The 25,270-nt window shown below is 47.0% G+C and overlaps 1 protein-coding gene across 1 annotated transcript; it reads left to right on the forward strand.

The window, feature by feature from the left end:
• LOC148139426 (sialic acid-binding Ig-like lectin 10) lies at nucleotides 1-24,860 on the forward strand. Its single transcript, XM_087980754.1, has 7 exons — nucleotides 1-336; nucleotides 710-791; nucleotides 1,352-1,717; nucleotides 11,175-11,468; nucleotides 15,017-15,298; nucleotides 18,943-19,224; nucleotides 20,608-24,860. Exons 2-7 carry the CDS (start codon nucleotides 752-754, stop codon nucleotides 20,733-20,735), a joined length of 1,392 nt encoding a protein of 463 aa, XP_087836880.1. The 5' UTR covers nucleotides 1-336; nucleotides 710-751; the 3' UTR covers nucleotides 20,736-24,860.
• The last annotated feature ends 410 nt before the right edge of the window (nucleotides 24,861-25,270 follow it).

A 25,270-nucleotide genomic window follows, 5' to 3' on the forward strand; every position in this document is an offset into this window, starting at 1 on the left:
CTCTGTTCTTTGATCCTGTAACGTGGATACAGGGCGGTGGTCAATCAGCATCTCGAACCTGTTACATAAGATCAGGAGGAAGTCCATTCAGCCCCTCAGACCATATTAAATGCTGCCCACGGCCGCATTCAAACAATCAGGGCCATACAAAGCAGTTTGTCTGAAATCCTGTTAAACAGCTGACTTCTGCCTTTGAGCTGACTTCCTGATCTCATTCACTGTGACACAGTCAGTCCTTTCGAATTAAATACACGGGAGAAGCACAGGAAGGAACCATTCAGCCCAGGCAGAGTGCATTGGTACTTAGTCCCGGGCAAGCAATCGGACAGAACCAGGGTGAGTAACGGCAACTCACTTCCAGGACCAACATCATCCTGTGTTGACATTGTAACTCTGTAAAAACAGATTCCAATGATTGGTGGCTTCAAAATATTTCTGTTTAATATTAAGTTCGGGAGCCTAGTGTTGAAGTCGGTAGTATGGAGCATCTTTCTAGATTAGGGGAAATGCAGAGACATGAGCATTGTGGGGAGGTGAAGGGTGATATATAAATGCAAACCCTTCATTGGTTTACTTGTTTGAAATTTTGTAGCTTTGCAGAGTACCTGTCACCCCAAAGGGAATTAGAGTTTTCAGTGAGGACGTTGTGTAAAAGTAGTTCTGATCTCTCGGACAGGAGTGAGGTTTCATTAACTCCTTTCTCTTTCAGAGCCTTCGAGGGAGAAGCTGATGAAATATCTGGGAGCAGACAATGATCAAGGGATCTTACCTCCTGCTGTTCCTTCTCCAAGGTAATGTCACCGTCATTTCAGACAGATTTATGGTTAATAATCTTCTTTGACAGATTGTTCTTTGTAGAAGTGCTACAGTTTGGAGGGAGGCCATTCGGCCCAGCAATCCACCACCTACCACCCCCGCCCCCCAAAGAGCATACCATCCAGACCCTGGGTTGTGTGTCATGGCCTTATCTGCCAGACCCTCATGGATGACCCTCTGGCATGGGTGAGCCTCATCCACAAAGTGAGCACTTTGACCATGCTCATGGCAAAGGTCATGACTTGTGCTCCAGACAGCCATCTCTTGACAGGGTGCACAAAATGACCTTTTAAACATGGTGGAAGACTGGCCTCATTAAATAAGGTCCCGAGGACCATGAGCCAATATAGGGTGAACCTGTCTACTCCTGTGTCCAGGATTCCCCTCCATCTGCTGTGTAACCTTGGGGAGTTCCTGTGTGTCCTGTAGATGGTTCACACTGCAGCCACTGTGTAACAGTAATGGAGGGGGTGGATATCGAGCCTAATGGATCTACAGGCCATCCAGTGCTAAATACTGTTATTTGTCTCCCCAGCTGGACTGGCACAAGAGTGGAAATCGCACAGACCTCGTAAGGTGACAGCGCAGAAAGGTTCCTGTGCTCAGATTCCATGTAATTACAGTTATCCATCACATCTGGTAAACCAACCACGAGTCGGAATCTGGTTTTATAAAACAGGATGGAAACAGTGGTCGACAGCCTTTCATTCCCAGTATCGGAGTTTTGAGGAAACTCAGTTCCGCTATCGGACCCAGCTGTCTGGAGACCTGAAAGATGGAGACTGTTCCCTGATTATAAACAACATCAGATGGAAAGATTCAGGATTTTATTATTTCAGAGTGGAATTTAACGAAAGGGAAAAATATAGATTCAAACCGGAAACCCAACTACAAATTTCTGGTAAGTGCTGTGCAATAATTACTCAACAATTCACATCCAGCAGTCAATGAGAAATAACACAAACACAGCTTACTGTAACCCAGTGTCTGATTATCGATAACCTGGTGATAGCTTCCAGTTCCATCCTAAAGCAACATCCAATACTCCCTTTACTCTCAGTAATTTGATGTATTAACTGTACTATCAGGTTATCCTCTTCATCCATCTCTTTTAATTCTGTTTAAAAGACTGACATACAGACAAAAGAAGGACTTGCATTTTTATAGTGCCTTTCACCACCGCAGGACATTCCATAAAGCATCAAAAGCAATGCAGTAATCTTTGAAATGTGGAATCCCGCCCTCTCTGATTAAAGAATTTCCTCCTCAATTCCTGATTGGATTTATTAATGATGGTCTTATATTGACAGCCCTAGTTCTGGTCTTCAGTTCCCATAACTCTGTGTGTTTTTTAAATTCATTAACAGGATTGGCTAAGCCAGCATTCATTGCCCAGAGGGTCATTAAGTGTCAACTATATTGCTGTGGGTCTGGAGTCACATGTAGGCCAGACCAGGTAAGGATGGCAGTTTCCTTCCGTGAAGGACATTAGTGAGCTGGGTGGGTTTTTTTCCCAAAAATTGGCAATGGGTTCAGGGTCGCCATAAGATTCTTAATTCCAGTGTTTAAAACTTGAATTCAAATTCCACCATCTGTCATGGCAGGATTCAAGCCCAAGTAGTAGTCCACTGATAAACCACTAGGTCATCAGCTCCCTGTCCAAAGTCTCTCTGAAATTAAAACTTCTCCATCAGGTCAACGTCAGCCATGTCTTCCAAGAGAAAACAGAGCCAGTCTTTTCCTCCACTCCTGATTGGTTCATTCATGCATTTTGGGATCATCCTGGCCAATCAGTTTGACACTCTCCCCAGTCCCTCCATATCCTTTTTGTCATATAGAGACCAGCGCTGCGCCCAGTATCCCAGGTGTAGCCTGACCAAGATTCACGGCAAGTTTCACATCGCTCCCTGACTTTTCCATTTTATCCCTCGATATAGGATCACTAATGTCTGGTTAGAACATAGAACATTACAGCGCAGTACAGGCCCTTCTGCCCTCAATGTTGCGCCGACCTGTGAAACCAATCTGAGCCCATCCACCCTACACCATTCCATTATCATCTATATGTTTACCCAATGACCATTTAAACAGCAAAACTGTGGAGTTCTTTAAAACATAACAATGAGGAGCAGACGTAGGCCATTCAGCCCCTCAGCCTGCTCCACCATTTAATACAACCGTGATTGATCTCATCCTTGCGTCAACTTCACTTCCCTCCTCATTCTCCATAACCCTTTCGCCAATTACTAATGAAAAGTCTTAAATGTATTCTTTATTAACCTTTATGAGAAGAGAGAGTTAGAGTTGTAAATTTTTTTTAATGTTCACTTTTAGAGTTAAAGAATAAATTGATATTTTTTTCTTTAAATAGTGAAATTTGGATAGTCCTCTGTCACTCACACTTGAACAGGTTACGAGGTGAGGTGAACTTTTCTGTGCGTATCGTTTAATTATCAGAAGGGTTCATCGCTGTGTCATAACATCAACCATACATGAACCAGCCCATGGTGAGGAGAGGAATTATTCACAGAACAGTATTAATAAAGCAAGTGGCTATCAAGGGACAAGGAAGTGGGATATACTGAATAAACATAAAGAATAATACATACAGAGACCTAAATGTGGAAGTAAGTTTACTGGAACCCAAAGTCTTACAGTCAAGGATGGAGAATTGCTAAATATAACATTAACAAAGTAATCAGGATATCATGGGACTGGTATCTTGATTAACTGGGTCAGCGGGCTGAGGAATAGCAGATGGGGTTTAATTTAGTAAATGCGAGGTGTAGCATTTTGGTAAAGCAAACCAGGACAGTCAATGGTAGGGCCTCGAGAGTGTTAATAGAACAAAGCGGTCGAGGGTTACAGGTTCATATCTCCTTGAAAGTGGCGTCACAGGTAGACAGGGAGGTGAAGAAGGATTCCTGCATGCTTGCTTTCACCGGTCAGAGCATTGAGTATAGGAGATGGGATGTCTTATTGCAGCTGTACAAGACGTTGGTGAGGCCACATTTGGAATAGTGCCTGCAGCTCTGGTCACCCTACTTCAGAAAGGACATTATTAAACTAGAAAGGATTGCAGCAAAGATTTACTAAGATGCTGCCTGGACTGGACAGTTTGAGTCATAAGGAGAGGTCGGGTAAGCTAGGACTTTTTTCACGGGAGAGTAGGAGTCTGAGGGGCACCTTATAGAGGTCTATAAAATCAAGAAGGGCATGAATAAGATAGAGAGCCAACAGCATTCCCCCTGGGAGGGGAGTCTAAGATAACAGGACATGGGCTTAAGGTGAGAGGGGAGAGATAGAAAAGCAACCAGTGGAGCAACACCTTCACACAGACGGTGGTGAGTGGAAAGGGCTGTCATATGAAGCAGTGAAAGGGAGTACAATTCTGTCATTTAAGAATCATTTAGACAGGCACATGAATGGGATAGGTACAGAGTGATATGGACCAAGCACAGGTGAATGGGACTAGCTTAATTGTGAAAACTGGGCAGCATGGATAAGTTGGGCCGAAGGGCCTGTTTCCATGCTGTAGATCTCCATGACTGTATGGTTGCTTGGAGAGAGCCGAGATGTCGTGGAGTGAGGTAATGTCCAGTTATCTACAAAGGAGCGAGTGACTGACTGTGGTCAGCACTGCAAGGTAAGACCCTCAAACACAAGCAGATGTTGAAGGATGGTGGGGGAAATGTGTCACGTGTACCAGTGGTCAACCAACCAACCACAGGCAATTTCCCATGGCCAATTCACTTAACCTGCAATCTTTAGAGTGTGGGAGGAAACTGGAGCACCCAGAAAAACCCACGCAGACACGGGGGTGGGGGTGGGGGGGGGAGAGATTGTGCAAACTCCACACGGACAGTTGCCTAAGGCAGGAATTGAACCCAGACCCCTAGCACTGAGGCAGCCGTGCTAACCACTGAGCCACCATGCCACCCTGTTTCCTTTATGTTTTTTCCCCCTTTTTGCTGTCTTCGCCCTCTTGGTGAACACTTCCATTGTGGCAGGTCCTGACCTGGCCTTTCAACAGGTCCCAGCCTGGTCTTTTGGCAGCTCATGGCGGGTCCCCAGCTGGTATGTTGGAGCTTCATGGTGGGTCCCGGCCTGGTCTCTCGGTGTTTCTCGGTGGGTCCTGGCCTGGTCCCTCGGTGTTTCTCGGTGGGTCCCAGCCTGGTCCTTCAGTGTTTCTCGATGGGTCCCAACCTGGTCTCTCGGTGCTTCATGGTGGGTCCCGGCCTGGTCTCTCGGAGCTTCATGGTGGGTCCCGGCCTGGTCTCTCGGTGTTTTGTGGTGAGTCCCGGCCTGGTCTCTCGGAGCTTCACGGTGGGTCCTGGCCTGGTCCCTCGGTGTTTTGTGGTGAGTCCTAGCTTAGTCCCTCTGTGGCTCAGGGAAAATTTTAATATTAACTATTAGCTTTTTATTTTCCCACCCTGCTGTGAAGTAAGGCTGAACATTTTAACTCTCATTTCTCTTACTACTTTGTACCTAAGTTTATTTGTACCTAGGTACCATGGAAACTAAAATGGTGCCTTAGGTGGCAACATTATAAAGTCGTCAGTGTACTCCTGTACTTGAGTACACATGACAGTGAAATGTAAAATGAAATACTTGGAGAACTTCCACTTCGATCCAACTCTCGAACAATCCAATCAACCAGGCAATGCAATACACATGGACACCTAAGCATAACCCGCCTGTGGGTTTAAGGCTTTGGAAAGCACTAAATAAGATTGCTTGTGTTAGTAATCTTGGGGGATTTGGGTTGTTGATATCCAGAGTCAGCCCATAGGCCGAGGACAGACTTAACAGAAAGGTAACTGGTTGATTCTTTGCAATATAATGGGATCCAAAAACTTCCAACTTCCAGTTTACATTTCCCCAAAGCGAGGTACACAACCCTTACAGTGTGCTTCAACGGTGTGACTTCAGGCATGGGTACCATACATCAAAATGGCCATTTTTAGTGGTGACACATCTCCTGCATCGGGAACAAAAACTTCATTTGTCCATTCACTTTATCAACCTGCATCACAACTTTTACTGATGAATATATTTGTCCAATCACCTTGTTTTAGGAATAAATGTATTTGTCCTGTACATTATGTTACCCTCTGACCCCACTGAGACACTTGTTTCCATCACATGCTGCAAACTCTTTATTTTTCCACCACAATATTATGCTGTAGATTTATTATTGAGGCAATTCAATAAATCGATTCTGCAAATTAATGGAAAACGCTTTGGAACTCTTTGGAGTCCTCCTCAGATATTGACCATTCTCAATCCAGTCTAACCTGTACATTTGGAGATTAGTACAAGCCATTCAATGTTAAATGCTATTGCTTCTCTGCCCAGCTGGGCTATCACTAGAGTGGAAAGGCAATACTCCTCAAGAGGTGATAGTGCAGGAAGGTTCCTGTGCACAGATACCATGTCGTTACAATTATCCATAGTGTCTGGAAAATCAACCACGAGGTGGAATCTGGTTTAATGGAGAGACTGAGAAGTTACGGACTCCCATAGTCTTTCACTCCAAGGGTCACAATCACGGACACGAGGGTTCCACAATCAGACCTGGCTGTCTGGAGACCTGAAAGATGGCGACTGTTCTCTGATTATAAACAACATCAAGCAGGAAGATGCAGGGCCTTACTTTTTTAAAGTAGAATTTGACAACGGTCCGAGTCATCACTATTATCCTGTAACCCAGCTTCGTGTTTCTGGTAAGTGCTGTACTGTAATTGCTCAGTGGGAAGTAACACAAACAGTGATGCTTACACACGAACACAAAATACAGCTTGTTCTAACACAGTGTCTGACTGGGTCAATACCTGATCGTCCCTCTATCATTGCTTTGCTTCAGCTTCATAGAAGGTTGGTACAACGGGGTGGTTTGGTTAACACTTCAGAAAGTATTGAAGAGTCAGTAATGCTGTGGGCCTGCATGTAGACCAGACTGGGTAGGATTTCCTTCCCTGAAAGATATTCATGAATCAGATAGCTTTTTACAACAAATTAACCATGGTAACATGACCAGTCATCATTGGGCTAGCTTTAATGCCATGTTTATTCTTAATCCATTTCAAATTTTCCCAGTCACCGTGGTGGGATTTGAGCCCATGTCCCTGGACCATTATCTTGGAGCTCTGGATTTGGTTACAATCACATCTGATTGCATCACATGACAAGCCTGCTCCCAGAATAACACCTGGCTTGATAGATCATAAGTTTAATGATTTGAAACTGGTTAATGTGTTGGTTAGTCACGGAAACAGTCACATGAGGCTTCAGACATTCTTTAACAATGGAACGTCTGGTTATTACACATTTTTTAATAAACAATTTATCAATGTCTCTGTTGCAGTTACAAAACAATGTGTCAACCTGTTTCCCAACACTCTGTTACAGCGGCTCAAATCTAGAGGAGTTACACTCCTATCTCAACTCTTCAAGTTTCTATTTATCTTTAAACCAAAACATGAAGACAATTTTACAGTTCCTTTCAGTGGCATGAACCTTGCACAATTCTAATGGGCCAAACACTTTTTAAATTCGCACAGCCAAACAATTTCTATCCCAAACTCTCCTGGCTTGGAAGCTTCATCAACTAAAAACAAGGTTACCACTGTGACTGGTTTTCACTGAACTGAAAATAAAATAAAAAACTGCATGCTGAATCGAAAACAGAAAATACTGGAGAAACCAAAAATATCCTGCTTTGCATAAATCTGTTCCCTTTCAAGCAAAGTCTTGTTTCCTTCTAAACTGAAGTCAGAACAAAACTAATGGCCTTGCTCTGTTTACACAACCTATCATGAACTCAAAGTGACAAATATCTTATTCCATTAACACAGCCAGGGATCATCCAGGCTTTTACCTGTTCTCTGCTTGGAATTTAGGTGTGATGATGCTGCGGTGATTTTGCCCTAGGTTTTTTTAAGGAGAGGCTTTATGACAGAGGTAATGAGCTGTCTATTTTGGAATACCAATAAAGAAAGCAGTTTGTGAGGCCTTGGGGATTTTTAATGTGGAGCAATAGAAGCAGCCTGGATGGGTGTGGCCAGCTTTCACACACAGGAGTTTCTAGTTTTTTTTAGTTTGTAGGATTACCTGTCAACAGCTGATGTCGGAGTCTCAACAAGGCAGAAGTTGCTGGAGTTTTGAAGAAGGTGAAACCATTGTTTCCCTCTCTCAGTTACAGCGAGAAGCTGGAGCTTCTCTCTGCTGCTGGGTTAACCGGGAGACAAATCTATCTTTCTGAATTTGCCTTTGTGCCAAGGGCTGATTTTACACGATGTTACTATTATCCTGTAAAGTTCCCAATAGAGTTAAATTATTCTAAGTTCTTCTTTCTTTCGTTGAATTTTAACTATAATGTTTAAATAACTTGTGTTTTGCTTAATGTCGAAGTAGTTTGACCAATCAGATTGCTTTGGGAACACCACATTATATATCTCTTTAAAACGAGAAAAAGTTAGAGTCTAGGCTACCTACTTAAAATATTTTCAGGGGATCTGGTCTGATCCATAACATTAGGTCACTGCTCCAGAATGAATGATTTTCTGACCATTTTAACATAAATCTTCACGGAACTAACCCATATTTCTTTTCCTCTGTTTTGGCATCTAGATCCATCTTAATTATTAAATAGGTTTTATCATGATTACTAGTCCAGTGGCATTACCACAACAATGTCACCTCTTAATGAACTGAGCCCCCAATGGACTTACTTTGTCCACCCATGTTAGCAACTTCCATTAATCTCTTTATTCTGAAGTTGAAGATATCAATACGTGTTATTGCAGTGTGTCGTCAGAAATCTTCATTCAGAGGGTGATCAACTGGACAAATATTAATACCTTGAACTAGAAAATCCCACAGGAGAAGTAGCCTTTGTGTGCACTCTCTTTCTTCTGAAAGTCCTTTCATCATAGAGATCTCGGAGAGACTTATAAAATTCTAACAGGACTACATAGGTTCGATACAGGGAGGATGTTCCCGATGGTGGGTGTCTCCAGATGCCCGGGGGTGGGGGTGGAGTCACAGTTTGAGGATTCAGGATGGGCCATTTAGGATGGAGATGCAGAGACATGTCTTCACCCAGAGAGTGGGAGCCTGTGGGATTCATTACCACGGGAAGGAACTGATGCCAGAACATTGAATTTATTCAGGAGGTGGCTGGATATAACATTGGGGGCGAATGGGGTCAAAGGTTATGGGGAGAAGGCTATTGAGTTGGACGATTAGCCATGATGGTGATGAATGGTGGAGCAGGATCGAAGGGCTGAATGGCCTCCTCCTGCTCCTATCTTCTGTGTTTCTATGGTTCTGTAGTTTGTCATGTGAAAGAACATTGGGAAGCCTCATCAGCACGTGTGCGTGGTTCTTAAATGAGAAGTTGGAAATGTAAGGGCTCACATATTTTTACTTTTTGAATGATAATCTGAAATGGAAGTTAGACACTGCTATGTCGCTGAGAGACCAGGAGGGTTTTACAACTTGGATAAATTAAATGGGGCACATGTTTAGCTGTGCAAGTCGCTTTTGGAACCAGTGTCAGCAATACTTAGAGTTAAGGAAAGACTTCCGGACGATAGTCCTTGGATGGGTTGAGCTGCAGTTTGCTACAAATCTGCAGGTGCTGGGTAGCCAGAGACATCCAGACTCTGCAAATTGTAAACAGCCCTCTCTCCCCTGTCCTCTCTCCATGTGATTGAAAAGACAAGAAAACAAGATTAAAAGAAACATTCTAATAAGAAAGAACCAGGTCCATTGAATCAGCTGTCGAAGTGAAGAATGACCATCATTGCTCAGCCAAAAGAGACTGTGAGAGACAATTTAACCCAGACTTGTGATCTGGAGTTCTGATTTCCAGAATTTTCTTCCCTGTCTGATTTCGTTTACCACCCAATATATCTGTGTCAGACTATCTGGTTTTTGTTTGTCTTAATCAAGAATAAGTTTGTGCTGTTTGGTCAAGGTGAATAGTTTAAGATGAATAGTGGTTGATTATAGATATTTTTTCCCTACTCTTCTTTAAGGTAGAGTATGTAATAAATAAAAGGAGTTATTTTCTGTTAATGACAGAACTTGGTGTGAATTGTATTTGTCCTAACAGTATTGAGTCAAATATTACAGACTATTGCAAAGGAGGTGATAACAAGGCGCTTAGAAACTATCAATGGGAATAGATGCAATTAACATGTATTCAAAAGGCGGCTTGATAAAGCACTTAAGGGTGAATGGGATCAGCAGTTATGGAGAAAAAGCAGGATTAGGCTAGTGAGTTGGATGATAAGCCATGATGGTGATGAATAGGGGAGCAGGTTTAAAGGGCCGAATGGCCTCCTCCTGCTTCTATCTTCTATGGTTCTATGTCCTCAGCCATCAGTCAGGCAAATTGGTGCTCAAATTGAAAACGTATACATTTGGTGATGGCTTGTAGAATACTGGGACATGAATATTGGTGCACTCTTCCTAATTAAGTTATGATAGAAACTACACTGTTGTTTCCAGAAAAACACTCCTCAATCAGCTATAACTGATCCACAATACATCCTCGTGCAAACAGGTTGTGGGGAAAGCAACATTTGCTACAGATAAACACTTGGGACAATCTATTACTAAGTATATTTTTCAAATGTAGCTGTTACATGACCAAGACATTTCTAAGGTAACACTTCGGTGTGTGTGTGTGTGTGTGTGTGTGGGGTATATTTGCACATTTTAAGCCTTTTGCTCTTTGGTTGCGTAAGATTCTTTGCAATAACTTGACTAATTTAAGCAATCTGGAAGACTTGTTTTTGGTATTGAACTTTATGCAGTTGGATGATGCAGATAAGATCTTCTGGTGAATTAAGTTCAAATCATATGGCCAGAGGAGGAATAAGGAAATGAAGCAGTTCATCATGTCGAACAGGGTTGTAATGCAAAACATAGACTTGCTTTTCTGTAGCGCTTTTCACCAGCTCAGAATTCTCCAAATTGAATTAAATGCAGCGAAATAATAATTGTAGTGCCGCTGTTCTACAGGAAACATCGAAGCATATTTGAGAAAAGCAAGCTCCCATACACAGGAATGAAATAATCAGGCCAGTCCCTCAGACCATGATAAACCAGTGAACACCAAGCTCTGGTCAGCTCCTCCATCCGTGTGTCTCAGAATGAAAGTGTTTTAAGTTGAGGAACAGATACACTGCCTAAAAGGATAACATTATTTTCAGATCATTGTAAACTCTCATGTCTAATGTCATCATTATAAACTTGCTTTCATTTGTGGGACTGTAATTTCTATTTCAGCAGCTGCTTCACGTTATAGTTACTGAAAATATATTTATCCTCTCACTGTCTGTTAGATTTTACAGATAAACCCACAATATTCCCCGTGCAAATTATTGCAGGAAAGCATGTGAGATTAAGGTGCACTTTCAACACAACATGCAGTGGAACAGCACCCACCCTAACCTGGGACACTCCTACCATCGTACGTGGATCAGTCTCAAACACCATAACTCAGCATGGTGTCACTCTGACTTATACTTCAGTTCTGAGCCTGACACCATCACTCAGACACCAGGGACAAACTCTAACCTGCAGAGTGAGTTATTCAACCGTTTCATCAGAGCAGTCCTTCGTACTGACAGTGCAATGTAAGTATCGACGCAGCACTCCCTCAGCACTGGCCTTCCGACAGTGCGGCACTCCCTCAGCACTGGCCTTCCGACAGTGCGGCACTCCCTCAGCACTGACCCTCCGACAGTGCCCACTCCCTCAGCAATGACTCTCCGACAGTGCCCACTCCCTCAGCACTGACCCTCCGACAGTGCCCACTCCCTCAGCAATGACTCTCCGACAGTGCGGCACTCCCTCAGCACTGGCCTTCCGACAGTGCGGCACTCCCTCAGCACTGGCCTTCAGACAGTGCCCATTCCCTCAGCACGGACCCTCCGACAGTGCGGCACTCCCTCAGCACTGGCCTTCCGACAATGCCCATTCCCTCAGCACGGACCCTCCGACAGTGTCCACTCCCTCAGCACTGACCCTCCGACAGTGTCCACTCCCTCATCACTGACCCTCCGACAGTGCCCACTCCCTCAGCACTGACCCTCCGACAGTGTCCACTCCCTCAGCACTGACCCTCCGACAGTGCGGCACTCCCTCAGCACTGACCCTCCAACAGTGCGGCACTCCCTCAGCACTGACCCTCCGACAGTGCGGCACTGCCTCAGCACTGACCCTCCAACAGTCCTGCACTCCCTCAGCACTGACCCGCCGACAGTGCCCACTCCCTCAGCAATGACCCTCCGACAGTGTCCACTCCCTCAGCACTCACCCTCCGACAGTGCAGCACTCGCTCAGCACTGACCCTCCGACAGTGCCCACTCCCTCAGCACTGACCCTCCGACAGTGCGGCACTCCCTCAGCATTGATCCTCCGACAGTGCGGCACTCCCTCAGCACTGTCTCTCCGACAGTGCCCACTCCCTCAGCACTGTCCCTCCGACAGCGCCCACTCCCTCAGCACTGACCCTCTGACAGTGCGGCACTCCCTCAGCACTGACCCTCCGACAGTGCCCACTCCCTCAGCACTGACCCTCCGACAGTGCGGCACTCCCTCAGCACTGACTCTACGACAGTGCGGCACTCCCTCAGCACTGTCCCTCCGACAGTGCCCACTCCCTCAGCACGGACCCTCCGACAGTGCGGCACTCCCTCAGCACTGGCCTTCCGACAGTGCCCATTCCCTCAGCACGGACCCTCCGACAGAACCCACTCCCTCAGCACTGACCCTCCGACAGTGTCCACTCACTCAGCACTGAACCTCCGACAGTGTCCACTCCCTCATCACTGACCCTCCGACAGTGCCCACTCCCTCAGTACTGACCCTCCGACAGTGCCCACTCCCTCAGCACTGACCCTCCGACAGTGCGGCACTCCCTCAGCACTGACCGTCCGACAGTGCGGCACTCCCTCAGCACTGACCCACCGACAGTGCGGCACTCCCTCAGCACTGACCCTCCAACATTCCTGCACTCCCTCAGCACTGACCCGCCGACAGCGCCCATTCCCTCAGCAATGACCCTCCGACAGTGTCCACTCCCTCAGCACTCACCCTCCGACAGTGCGGCACTCCCTCAGCACTGACCCTCCGACAGTGCCCACTCCCTCAGCACTGACCCTCCAACAGTGCGGCACTCCCTCAGCACTGACCCTCCGACAGTGCCCACTCCCTCAGCACTGACCCCCTCACAGTGCGACACTCCCTCAGCATTGTCCCTCCGACAGTGCCCACTCCCTCAGCACTGACCCTCCGACAGTGCCCACTCCCTCAGCACTGACTCTCCGACAGTGCCCACTCCCTCAGCACTGACCCTCCGACAGTGCCCACTCCCTCAGCACTGACACTCCGACAGTGCGGCACTCCCTCAGCACTGTCCCTCCGACAGTGCGGCACTCCCTCAGCACTGTCACTCCGACAGTGCCCACTCCCTCAGCACTGACTCTCCGACAGTGCCCACTCCCTCAACACTGACCCTCCGACAGTGTCCACTCCCTCAGCACTGACCCTCCGACAGTGCGGTACTCCCTCAGCACTGACCCTCCGACAGTGCCCACTCCCTCAGCACTGACCCTCCGACAGTGCGGCACTCCCTCAGCATTGACCCTCCAACAGTGCGGCACTCCCTCAGCACTGTCCCTCCGACAGTGCTCACTCCCTCAGCACTGTCCCTCCAACAGTGCCCACTCCCTCAGCACTGACCCTCCGACAGTGTCCACTCCCTCAGCACTGACCCTCCGACAGTGCGGCACTCCCTCAGCACTGACCCTCCGACAGTGCCCACTCCCTCAGCACTGACCCTCCGACAGTGCCCACTCCCTCAGCACTGACCCTCCGACAGTGCCAACTCCCTCAGCACTGACCCTCTGACAGTGCGGCACTCCCTCAGCACTGACCCTCCGACAGTGCGGCGCTCCCTCAGTACTGACCCTCCGACAGTGCGGCACTCCCTCAGCACTGACCCTCTGACAGTGCCCACTCCCTCAGCACTGACCCTCCGACAGTGCCCACAACCTCAGCACTGACCCTCCGACAGTGCGGCACTCCCTCAGCACTGACCCTCCGACAGTGCCCACTCCCTCAGCACTGACCCTCCGACAGTGCGGCACTCCCTCAGCACTGTCCCTCCGACAGTGCCCACTCCCTCAGCACTGACCCTCCGACAGTGCCCACTCCCTCAGCACTGACCCTCCGACTGTGCAGTGCTCCCTCAGCACTGACCCTCCAACAGTGCGGCACTCCCTCAGCACTGACCCTCCGACTGTGCGGCACTCCCTCAGCACTGACCCTCCGACTGTGCGGCGCTCCCTCAGCACTGACCCTCCGACAGTGTGGCACTCCCTCAGCACTGACCCTCCGACTGTGCGGCACTCCCTCAGCACTGACCCTCTGACAGTGCCCACTCCCTCAGCACTGACCCTCCGACAGTGCGGCATTCCCTCAGCACTGACCCTCCGACTGTGCGGCACTCCCTTAGCACTGTCCTCCGACAGTGCCCACTCCCTCAGCACTGACTCTCCGACAGTGCCCACTCCCTCAGCACTGACCCTCCGACAGTGCTTACTCCCTCAGCACTGACCCTCCGACAGTGCGGCACTCCCTCAGCACTGACCCTCCGACAGTGCCCACTCCCTCAGCACTGACCCTCCGACAGTGCCCACTCCCTCAGCACTGACCCTCCGACAGTGCCCACTCCCTCAGCACTGACCCTCTGACAGTGCCCACTCCCTCAGCACTGACCCTCCGACAGTGCCCACAACCTCAGCACTGACCCTCCGACAGTGCGGCACTCCCTCAGCACTGACCCTCTGACAGTGCGGCACTCCCTCAGCACTGACCCTCCGACAGTGCGGCACTCCCTCAGCACTGACCCTCCGACAGTGCGGCGCTCCCTCAGTACTGACCCTCCGATAGTGCAGCACTCCCTCAGCACTGTCCCTCTGAGACCATTGGGCTTTCTCCATAATGACCCTATGAGTTTGCTGTAACCCCTCGTATTGAACTATAGTGTCTGCCTGGATGACGTACTTTGTGTCAATAGAACCCGGATTGATATTATACCTTTTACAATCTCTGGGTCTTCAATCGAGTCTTGCTCTGTCCTGGGATTGCTCACAATATTCTCTTCCTTTGTTTTTAGATGCACCAGAGGGTCTCACAATTACTTCCCTCAATGGGATGAAAGATTCATCAATCAATACAATCCAGGGGGAGTCTGCAGTGATAATCTGCTCTGTCAGGAGTTACCCAGCTTCTAACCTGATGTGGAGACATCTTAATGCCATAATGACGAGAACAAGTTCCAGCAATGAGCTGTGGTTGGTGATTCCTAATGTTACGTCCAGGGAGGCTGGAGACTATCAGTGTGTGGCAGAGAATGAACATGGAACAGTGGAAGGCTCCATAACTATTACTGTGGAATGTGAGTGTACACAGACTTCAATCTCTCTGACACAGGTGGAGGGACAAGCGAAAACACACAAATACAGGGATGAAGAACACACCGTGGGCGGCACGGTGGCACAGTGGTTAGCACTGCTGCCCTGCAGCGCCAGAGATCCGGGTTCAATTCCCGACTCAGGCGACTGACTGTGTGGAGTTTGCACGTTCTCCCCGTGTCTGCGTGGGTTTCCTCCGGGTGCTCCGGTTTCCTCCCACAGTCACAAAGATGTGCAGGTTAGGTTAATTGGCCATACTAAATTGCCCATAGTGTTAGGTAAGGGGTAAATGTAGGGGTATGGGTGGGTTTCGCTTCGGCGGGTCGGTGTGGACTTGTTGGGCCGAAGGGCCTGTTTCCACACTGTAATCTAATCTAATCTAATCTAATTAAAGGACCAGACATCAATGTGCATGCACGCACACACACACCCACTCGCGCATAAACTGACATTCTGTCATGAATCTTATCCAATGTTTGCATTACTTTCATTATTTGGAAACAGAGATCCATGGATATGGGTCAGTTCTCTGACGAGCTTGTTTATGTACAAAACCAGAATATCAATTTGCAATAGTGAGGTCACAGTGTTAATTCCAAGACATCATGTGACTGCAATTGATGGCCTGGAACTGCCGTTGTAGTGGTAGATTAGATTCCCGACAGTGTGGAAACAGGCCCTTCAGCCTAACAAGTCCACACCAACCCTCCGCAGAGTAACCCACCCAGACCCATTTCTCTCTGAATAACGCACCTAACACTATGGGCAATTTAGCATGGTCAATTCACCTGGCCTGCACATCTTTGGACTGTGGGAGGAAACCAGAGCACCCGGAGGAAACCCACGCAGATACGGGGAGAATGTGCAAACTCCAGACAGACAGTCACCTGAGGCTGGAATCGAACCTGGAACCCTGGTGCTCTGAGGCACCGTGCATAAAATGGTTATATTGTTTAGTTTATAACAGGCAAGGTAAATATATCAAGGCTCTCTGTTTAGTTTTGACATCAGAGCAGAAACACAGCAGAGACACAGTAGAGTTGAATTCAGAAAGTTGAACAGCTTCTCCTGACAGCAGATCCAGTGCAAACAATCAGCTCAGCAGAAGGGGTTTCTAGTCTGTGAAGCTTTCTATCCAGGAGAGTTTGAGTAAAAACCATCAAGTGTTTAGATTGAGCAGGTTCAGGCCTTCATAACTTTGAGAGACTTAAGGCCAGCAGACATGGGAAGGAATCATAGAATAAACACCAGACTCCAGAGTAAACAAAGTTAATAAACTAATGATTTAAAGAGCTGAAAGAGAATGACATTTCTCTGGAATTAGAGTCTCTGTAACGACAGTGTGATGAAACAGGTTGGAACTTTGTTTTGCTGATTATTTTAAGAGCTTCCCAACTGTTTTCTGTATAAATATAGCTTTCTTTGGCAGTAGACAGCTTGCGTATTGTTGGAAAAAAAATCACATTTTGTTAAAGTCTTTCATCTTGCACTCATCAGGACAGTTTGCAAGATTGCAAATTCAAGTAGGAAACCAACTTTTATTGTGCATGAGAGGATTGGTTTGACGAATGGACTCTTAGTGATAGTGGTGTGACATGGAAGATTCAGAGTGTCATACATAAAGCATAGGAACAGACCCTATGGTCCAACCAATCCATGCTGACCATAATCCCAAACTGAACTATTTCACCTCGCTGAACCCTCCCAAGCTGGAGAAGGTTCAGAAGAGATTTACCAGGATGTTGTGGGAATGGACAGTTTGAGTTATCAGCAGAGCTGGATAGGCTGGGACTTACTTCACTGGAGTGTAGGAGGTTGACAAGTGACCTGACAGAGGTTTATAAAATCATGAGGGTAGAGATAAGGTGAGTGGCAAATGTCTTTTCCCCAGGGAGGGGAATTTCAAGGCTGGGGGGCATGTTTTTAAGGTGAGAGGAGAAAGGTTTTCAAAAGACATTGGGGACAATTCCTTTACACTGAGAGTGGTTCATATGTGGAATGAATTTTGGGAGGAAGTGGTGGAGATGGGTATAACTGCAACATTGAAAAGACATTTGGATAAGCACATGAATAAGATATGTTTGGAGGGGTATGGGTCAAGCACAGGCAGATGGGACTCATTTCGTTTGGGATTAAGGTCAGCATGGACTGGTCTGTTTCCATGCTGTATGACTCTACAATGTGTCACCTTTTATTCTTTCTGCTATAATCGATAATTTCACCCACTGTACCTAGTATGTTACACACTTCATCTATCTATACCCTTTGTAGGTTGTGTTTGTTTTCCTCAGAACTTACTTTCCTACTTATCTTTGTATCAACAACAAATTTAGTTAATGTATGTTCAATTCCTTCATTCAAATCATTTCTAGAAATTGTGAACATTTGAGGACCCAGCACCAGTCCCTTGTGGCACACTGCTGGTGACAATCTGTGAAGAGAAAGTAGATTTGAGGTTTCAGGTCTAGTAGCCCTTCATCAGAACTCCCTTTGTCTGTGTGATATGCAGCGAGGTGTTGACCGACCAGGATAGCCATTCGCCTGCAGGATGGCCTAGATACATCCTTTTTCAGCATTAAACTTCTTTAATTAACATTACAGGAATTTTCATAATGTCTGTTGGTCAGTTTAGCCTGAGGATCAACACACCTCAGGGAAAAGGAGAGGATGAGAAGGCTGCACTCTCACAGTAGGAGAAAGTGAGGACTGCAGATGCTGGAGAGTTAGAGTCGAGAAGTGTGGAAGTGAAAAAGCACAACAGATCAGGCAGTATCTAAGGACCAGGAGAGACGACATAAGCCCAAAATAAACTCAGTTGTTGTGGGAATTAAACCTGTGCTGTTGGTTCAGTGTCACAGACCATGCATCCAGCTAACTGAGGAGAAAGTGAGGTCTGCAGATGCTGGAGATCAGAGCTGAAAATGTTTTGCTGGAAAAGCGCAGCAGGTCAGGCAGCATCCAAGGAACAGGAGAATCGACGTTTCGGGCATAAGCCCTTCTTCAGGAATGAGGAAAGTGTGTCCAGCAGGCTAAGATAAAAGGTAGGGAGGAGGGACTTGGGGGAGGGGCGTTGGAAATGCGATAGGTGGAAGGAGGTCAAGGTGAGGGTGATAGGCCGGAGTGGGGGTGGGGGCGGAGAGGTCAGGAAGAAGATTGCAGGTGAGGAAGGTGGTGCTGAGTTTGAGGGATTTGACTGAGACAAGGTGGGGGGAGGGGAAAATGAGGAAACTGGAGAAATCTGAGTTCATCCCTTGTGGTTGGAGGGTTCCTAGGCGGAAGATGAGGCGCTCTTCCTCCAACCGTCGTGTAGCTATGGTCTGGCGATGGAGGAGTCCAAGGACCTGCATGTCCTTGGTGGAGTGGGAGGGGGAGTTGAAGTGTTGAGCTACAGGGGGGTTGGGTTGGTTGGTCTGGGTGTCTCAGAGGCGGAGACATACTCTCTCTCAAACATACACACTCTCATGCACACCCAGTTTACATAGTCTATGTCTACTGTAAATGTGACATTGCACCTTAGATTGAGATGAAGGTGACAGAGATCCATTGAGACAGCAGGTTCAGAGAGATGAACAATGGAGTCTTCCTGTGCTGTGTGATTACTCACAACATTTTCTTCCTTTGCTCTTAGATGCACCAGAGAATCTTACAATTACTTCCCTTGATGGGATTAAAGATTCGTCAATCACTATAACTGAGGGAGACTCTGCACTGATAACCTGTTCTGTCAAGAGCTTCCCAGCTTCAAACCTGACGTGGAAACATCTTGATGTCACAATGAACAGCACAAGTTCCCACAATGAGCTGTGGATGGAGATTCCTCACGTTACTCCCCAAGACACTGGAGACTATCAGTGTGTGGCACAGAATGAACATGGGAGAATGGAAGGCTCCTTATCCATCACAGTACAATGTGAGACTGCTGGTACATCTGTTCATTGTTACAATATGTACGTAAGTTACAAAGGTGGGGGGTCGGGGTGTAGGGGCTGGAGGAGGTTACAGAGATAGGGAGGGGGTGTAGGGGCTGGAGGGGGTTACAGAGATAAGGAGGGGGTGTAGGGGCTGGAGGCTGTTACAGAGATAGGGAGGGGGTGTAGGGGCTGGAGGAGGTTACAGAGATAGGGAGAGGGTGGAGGGGGTTACAGAGATAGAGAGCGGGTGTAGGGGCTGGAGGGGGTTACAGAGATAGGGAAGGGGTGTACGGGCTGGAGGCAGTTACAGAGATAGGGAGGGGGTGTACAGGCTGGAGGCAGTTACAGAGATAGGGAGGGGGTTTAGAGGCGGGAGGAGGTTACAGAGATAGAGAGGGGTTTAGGGGCTGGGAGGTTTACAGAGATAAGGAGGGGGTGTAGGAGCTGGAGGAGGTTACAGAGATAGGGAGAGGTTTAGGGGCTGGGGCAGGTTACAGAGATAATGATGGGTGCAGGGGCTGGACAAGTTTAGAGATAGGGACAATTGTTGAATGGGTTGTGATGACAAAGATAGGGAGGGTTCTCACAGGCTCCCCTGTGGTAGATCCCCCCGCAGTTTCTGGGCAACCTCTGGAGCAGTTTATTTCGTGGAATCTGTAATTCTGTGCAGTGGTCTGTTGAGATCATGGCTGATTTACATGAGACCGAGATAGATTTCACCCTGTGAAAAACATTTCCAGATTTCTCTAGAATAACACAATCCTGTGTGCAGAAAAGAGAGAAACCTCTGACAGGGAATCGAACAGGACAAACCTGCACTGTCTCCAATAGCTCACACTTTTACTTGATTCATTCTCTAAGTTTATTCACTATTACAGAACTTTAATTGAAATTAAATTTCACCATCTGTAATAATGTAATGTGAACCAATGTTCTCATAACATTAGTCCTGGATTCTGAATTGCTCACCCAGTGACATTCTCACTGTGCCTCCACCACCATTGCTGTAGTGAAATGGAGGTTGAGAGAGATTGAGACCTGGGGCGGCACGATGGCTCAGTGGTTAGCACTGCTGCCTCACAACACCAGGGACCTGGGTTTGATTCCAGCCTTGGGTGACTATCTGTGTGGAGCTTTCACATTCTCCCTGTGTCTGTGTCTGGGTGCTCCAGTTTCCTCTCACAGTCTAATATATGCAGGTCAGGTGAATTGGTCATGCTAAATTGCCAATAGTATTAGGTGCATTAGGGTAGGGGAATGGGTCTGGGTGGGTTACTCTTCGGAGGGTCGGCGGTGGACTTGTTCGGCCGAAGGGCCTGTTTCCACACTGTTGGGAATCTAATCAGACAGGAAGTGATTAATCCTTTCTCTGTGTTTTCTAGGTAGCAGAGGAGAGAGTCTGCATGTGATCCTGATCCTGGGAATACGAGCTGGGATATTCATTGTAGCTGTTGTTCTCACTGTTGCTGCTGTTTGTGTCAGTGAGGGGCAAACTGTCAAAGGAAGCTGAAAGGCAGCTTCAAGCTTTATCAGTGCAACTGAATCCCATGGGATGTTGGGTTAGGTTGTACTGAGTCCAGTTAAGGGCACTGGTTCGGATCGTCTGAGAACCATAGAGTTCTCAGGTAGCCATTCAGTCCATTGAGCTATGCCAGCTGTCTCTGTACAGCAATCCAGCCAGTGCCATTTCCCCACTCTCTCCTCATTGTTCTGAGAGTTTATTTCCCACAAATATTCATCCAAATTCTGTTTGAAATCAGTGAGCATCTTCCCTTCCACCCCACCTTGTAGGCAGTGAGATCCAGATCATTATCACTCACAGTGTATAACAGTCCTTCCTCACAACCCCTGCTCTGCCTATCCCACCCTGAATCTTCAATATGTCTCCCCTTGTCCTTGTATCGTCAGCAATGGGAACACCTTTCCTTTGTCTCCCTGATCTAAACCTGGCCCCATCACTTCCTCATCAGTCAGATTCACCCCCAGTCACCATCGCTCTGAGAGGAACAGCCCCAGCTTCCCCAAATGAACCCTGTCACTGAAATCCCTGCTTGCATTTGGGTCAATCTCCTCTGTACTCTGTTGAGGACACTCACCTCTTTCCCCCTTAAAGACCCGCACATCCTTCCCCCCACAGAGGACCCTCACATGCTTCCCCATTGAAGAGTCTGGCATCCTTTCCGAAGTTCACTGACCAGAACTGGACACAGTATTCTCTTTGTAAAACAGAGCTTTATAAATGTTCAGTACAGTTTCCTTGCCTTTGCCCGTGATCCTGATGAAGGGCTTATGCCTGAAACGTCAATTCTCCTGCTCCTCGGTTGCTGCCTGACCTGCTGTGCTTTTCCAGTACCACACTCTCGAGTCTGATCTCAGCATCTGCAGTCCTCCCTTTCTCCCTTGTCCTTGGCAGCTCGACTTATAAAGCTCTTGTTCTATACATCAGCACCAACAGCAATTTACCAGCAGAATGCCTTCAGCAACTGGAGTAGAATTAAACTTCAGTGCGTGTGCTACTTAGTGTATAGACAGAAACCCCAAACAAAGCTTCTCCTTTTCCTCATCTCTTCTGCTCCCCCAGAGCTGTTGTGTGACCAAGATGGAGTGCTGCCAACGTGGTTGAATAGTCCTGAACAGAAACATGACTTCACTCAGATTCTGAATGCTGCAGTGAGAAATTGCAAGAAACTTGTTAGTAATGCTCAGGTGATCTCTAGATAAATACCAATTTAACTCCATGTTGATTCAAAATTGTTGGCTCAAAGATTGCCTCACAAGTTCTCACCTTTCCCACATTGTTCGAATTCCTGGGCTCAATGTGGAATGAAAATTTCCAACATCAACATGTCACATTGTAGTTACAGCCTCCTGCCAGTGGTGGTGCTGCAATCTGCTTTGGGACGCAGGAGGAAATGAATAGAATCTCCACAGTGTGGAAACAGGCCATTCAGCCCAACAAGTCCACACTGACTCTCCAAAGACTGTCCCACCCAGACATACCCTCTGATCCTATCCCTATAACCCTGCATCCCCAGTGGCCAACCTGCACATCCCTGGACACTGTGGGACAATTTCCCATGGCCAACCTGCACATCCCTGGACACTGTGGGACAATTTCCCATGGCCAACCCACCCTAACCTGCACATCCCTGGACACTATGGGACAATTTCCCCATGGCCAATCTACCCTAACCTGCACATCCATGGGCACTATGGGACAATTTCCCATGGCCAACCCACCCTAACCTGCACATCCCTGGACACTATGGGACAATTTCCCCATGGCCAATCTACCCTAACCTGCACATCCATGGGCACTATGGGACAATTTCCCATGGCCAATCCACCCTAACCTGCACATCCCTGGACACTGTGGGACAATTTCCCATGGTCAATCCACCCTAACCTGCACATCCCTGGACACTGTGGGACAATTTCCCATGGCCAACCCACCCTAACCTGCACATCCCTGGACACTGTGGGACAATTTCCCATGGCCAACCCACCCTAACCTGCACATCCCTGGACACTATGGGACAATTTCCCCATGGCCAATCTACCCTAACCTGCACATCCATGGGCACTATGGGACAATTTCCCATGGCCAACCCACCCTAACCTGCACATCCCTGGACACTGTGGGACAATTTCCCATGGCCAACCCACCCTAACCTGCACATCCCTGGACACTATGGGACAATTTCCCCATGGCCAATCTACCCTAACCTGCACATCCATGGGCACTATGGGACAATTTCCCATGGCCAATCCACCCTAACCTGCACATCCCTGGACACTATGGGACAATTTCCCACGGCCAATCTACCCTAACCTGCACATCCCTGAACACTATGGGATAATTTCCCATGGCCAATCCACCCTAACCTGCACATCCCTGGACACTGTGGGACAATTTCCCATGGCCAACCCACCCTAACCTGCACATCCCTGGACACTGTGGGACAATTTCCCATGGCCAACCCACCCTAACCTGCACATCCCTGGACACTATGGGACAATTTCCCATGGCCAATCCACCCTAACCTGCACATCTTTGGACTGTGGGAAGAAACTGAAGTACCCGGACAAAACGTGAGCAATGTGACATGAACAATGTGCAACTCCATTCAGACAGTCTCCTGAGGTTGGAATTGAACCCATCTCCCTGGTGCTATGAGGCAGCTGTGCTAACCACTGAGCCACCGAAATATTCCAGTCGAGTATATGAAAGTGCTGAGACATTTATTAAGAAGAATTTTCAAACTGTGCCAAAGATGTTCTTAGATTAGATTAGATTAGATTAGATTGCATGTTCTTAAGATAGAGCTCATGCTCCCATTGACATTAGCAATGGCATCGCTCACTCAATATCGCGCCCCACCCCGACAAAGTGGTGATAGTCCAGACTATGTTCTTAATTTATTTCAGGGAGTTTGGTCTCGTCCATAGCAGAATCTGATTCCCGGGTTTGATGGCAATGGTGGAATGGGAAATATGCCAGACCACAAAGTTACAGATTGTGCTGTTGCTCAATGATTATGAGTGGACTATTGTAAAGTCAAAGCAAAACCTGATTCATATCCTATTCCGTGTTTGGAAGACTGTGTTAAGAAGATGAGTCAAGCAACTGATATTTCAATGCTGGACTTACTCAGAAGGGCCAAATAAGGTACCTTTATCTGAAGACTGAAGACAATTTCAGTTTTCGTGACACCAAATGGACTGTACCAAGTTAAAATCAAGCCATTTAGTGTGAAAAATGTACCAGCCACATTTCAAAGACTAATCAATGAAGTCATTTCAGGATTACCTAAGTGTGTGGTGTACTTCAATGATCTGGTGATTTTGAGTCACATATACAAGCAACATTTGGAACACCTATCGGAATTGTTCAATCAACTTTGGGAGACTGGCTTGTTGATAAACCTGGCCAAGAGTGGGTGCACAAAAGTGCAGTCACATTCTTGGGTCATGTCATTGGCCCCACGGGATGTGAAAACAAAGGATTTTGGGAAGTTTCCTACACCATCAACAAAAAGGCAATTCTTGGGGACTGGGTGGAGTTTTGTACCAAAGTTTGCACCAACTGTTAGAAGTGTGGTTGTCCCACTGGCTAACTTACTGAAGAAATGTGAAGATTACAGTGGATGGAGAACTGTCAAAAGGCATTTGGAAAGCCTGAAAGCTGTGTTAACCAGTGCCCCAGTGCTAGCCATACCTGATAACGCAAAGGTGGCTATTGATGCGAGTGATGTGAGTGTCAGTGCTGGACTCTTGCAAGATGATGATGAGAAGATAGAAAGACCAATAGGGTAGTTTTCCAGAAAATTGAATAATCGTCAGCAGAAATATTCCACAATTGAGAAAGAGACCTGGAGCTTGGCATTACAATATTTCAACATTTATGTTGCCAGCAATGTATCTGAGACAATTGTATGCACTGATCAAACGCCTTAAAGTCTTTTGTAAATATTTAAGGATAAAAATTCCAGATTGTTTGGATGGAGCTTATTATTGCAGCCATTCAATTTGACAATTATACTCGCGACAGAATGAGAAAATGTAATTGCTGATGTGTTGTTGCGACCTCGGTGCAAGAAGGTGAAAGCGTTGGAGTAAAATAGACTGAAATGGACTGCGGTAGTGAATATTTGCACGCTTAGAATCAATGTATTGTATATGCAGCATAGTGTAGTAATAGCACAAGACCATAGATTTTTTTAAAATGATGGTTCGTTGTTTTTAAAACAGGGATGTGGGATAATACTATCACTTCAAGAGGTGTATTTTGCTATGAATTTTACTTTACATAGAAAGTTTGAGAGAGAGGTACTGAGCAATTGACGCATATCCACAATAGTAAACACTCCCAATACTTCCACAGCACCATCCACTGTCCGCTCTCACCCCATAGCTATTCCCCTGCAATCGTGGAGGGTGTAAACGCTGCCTATTTCCTTCCTCCATCCCCATTATCCACGACTCCAGACCAGCTGAAGCATCGGGTTCCCTGCACTTCACTCAATCTAGTCAAATGTATTCATT

Source organism: Chiloscyllium plagiosum, unplaced genomic scaffold (genome assembly GCF_037043375.1).
Source record: "Chiloscyllium plagiosum isolate Xiang-an unplaced genomic scaffold, Cpla_swu_hap1 HiC_scaffold_38, whole genome shotgun sequence".
Classification (NCBI taxonomy): domain Eukaryota; kingdom Metazoa; phylum Chordata; class Chondrichthyes; order Orectolobiformes; family Hemiscylliidae; genus Chiloscyllium; species Chiloscyllium plagiosum.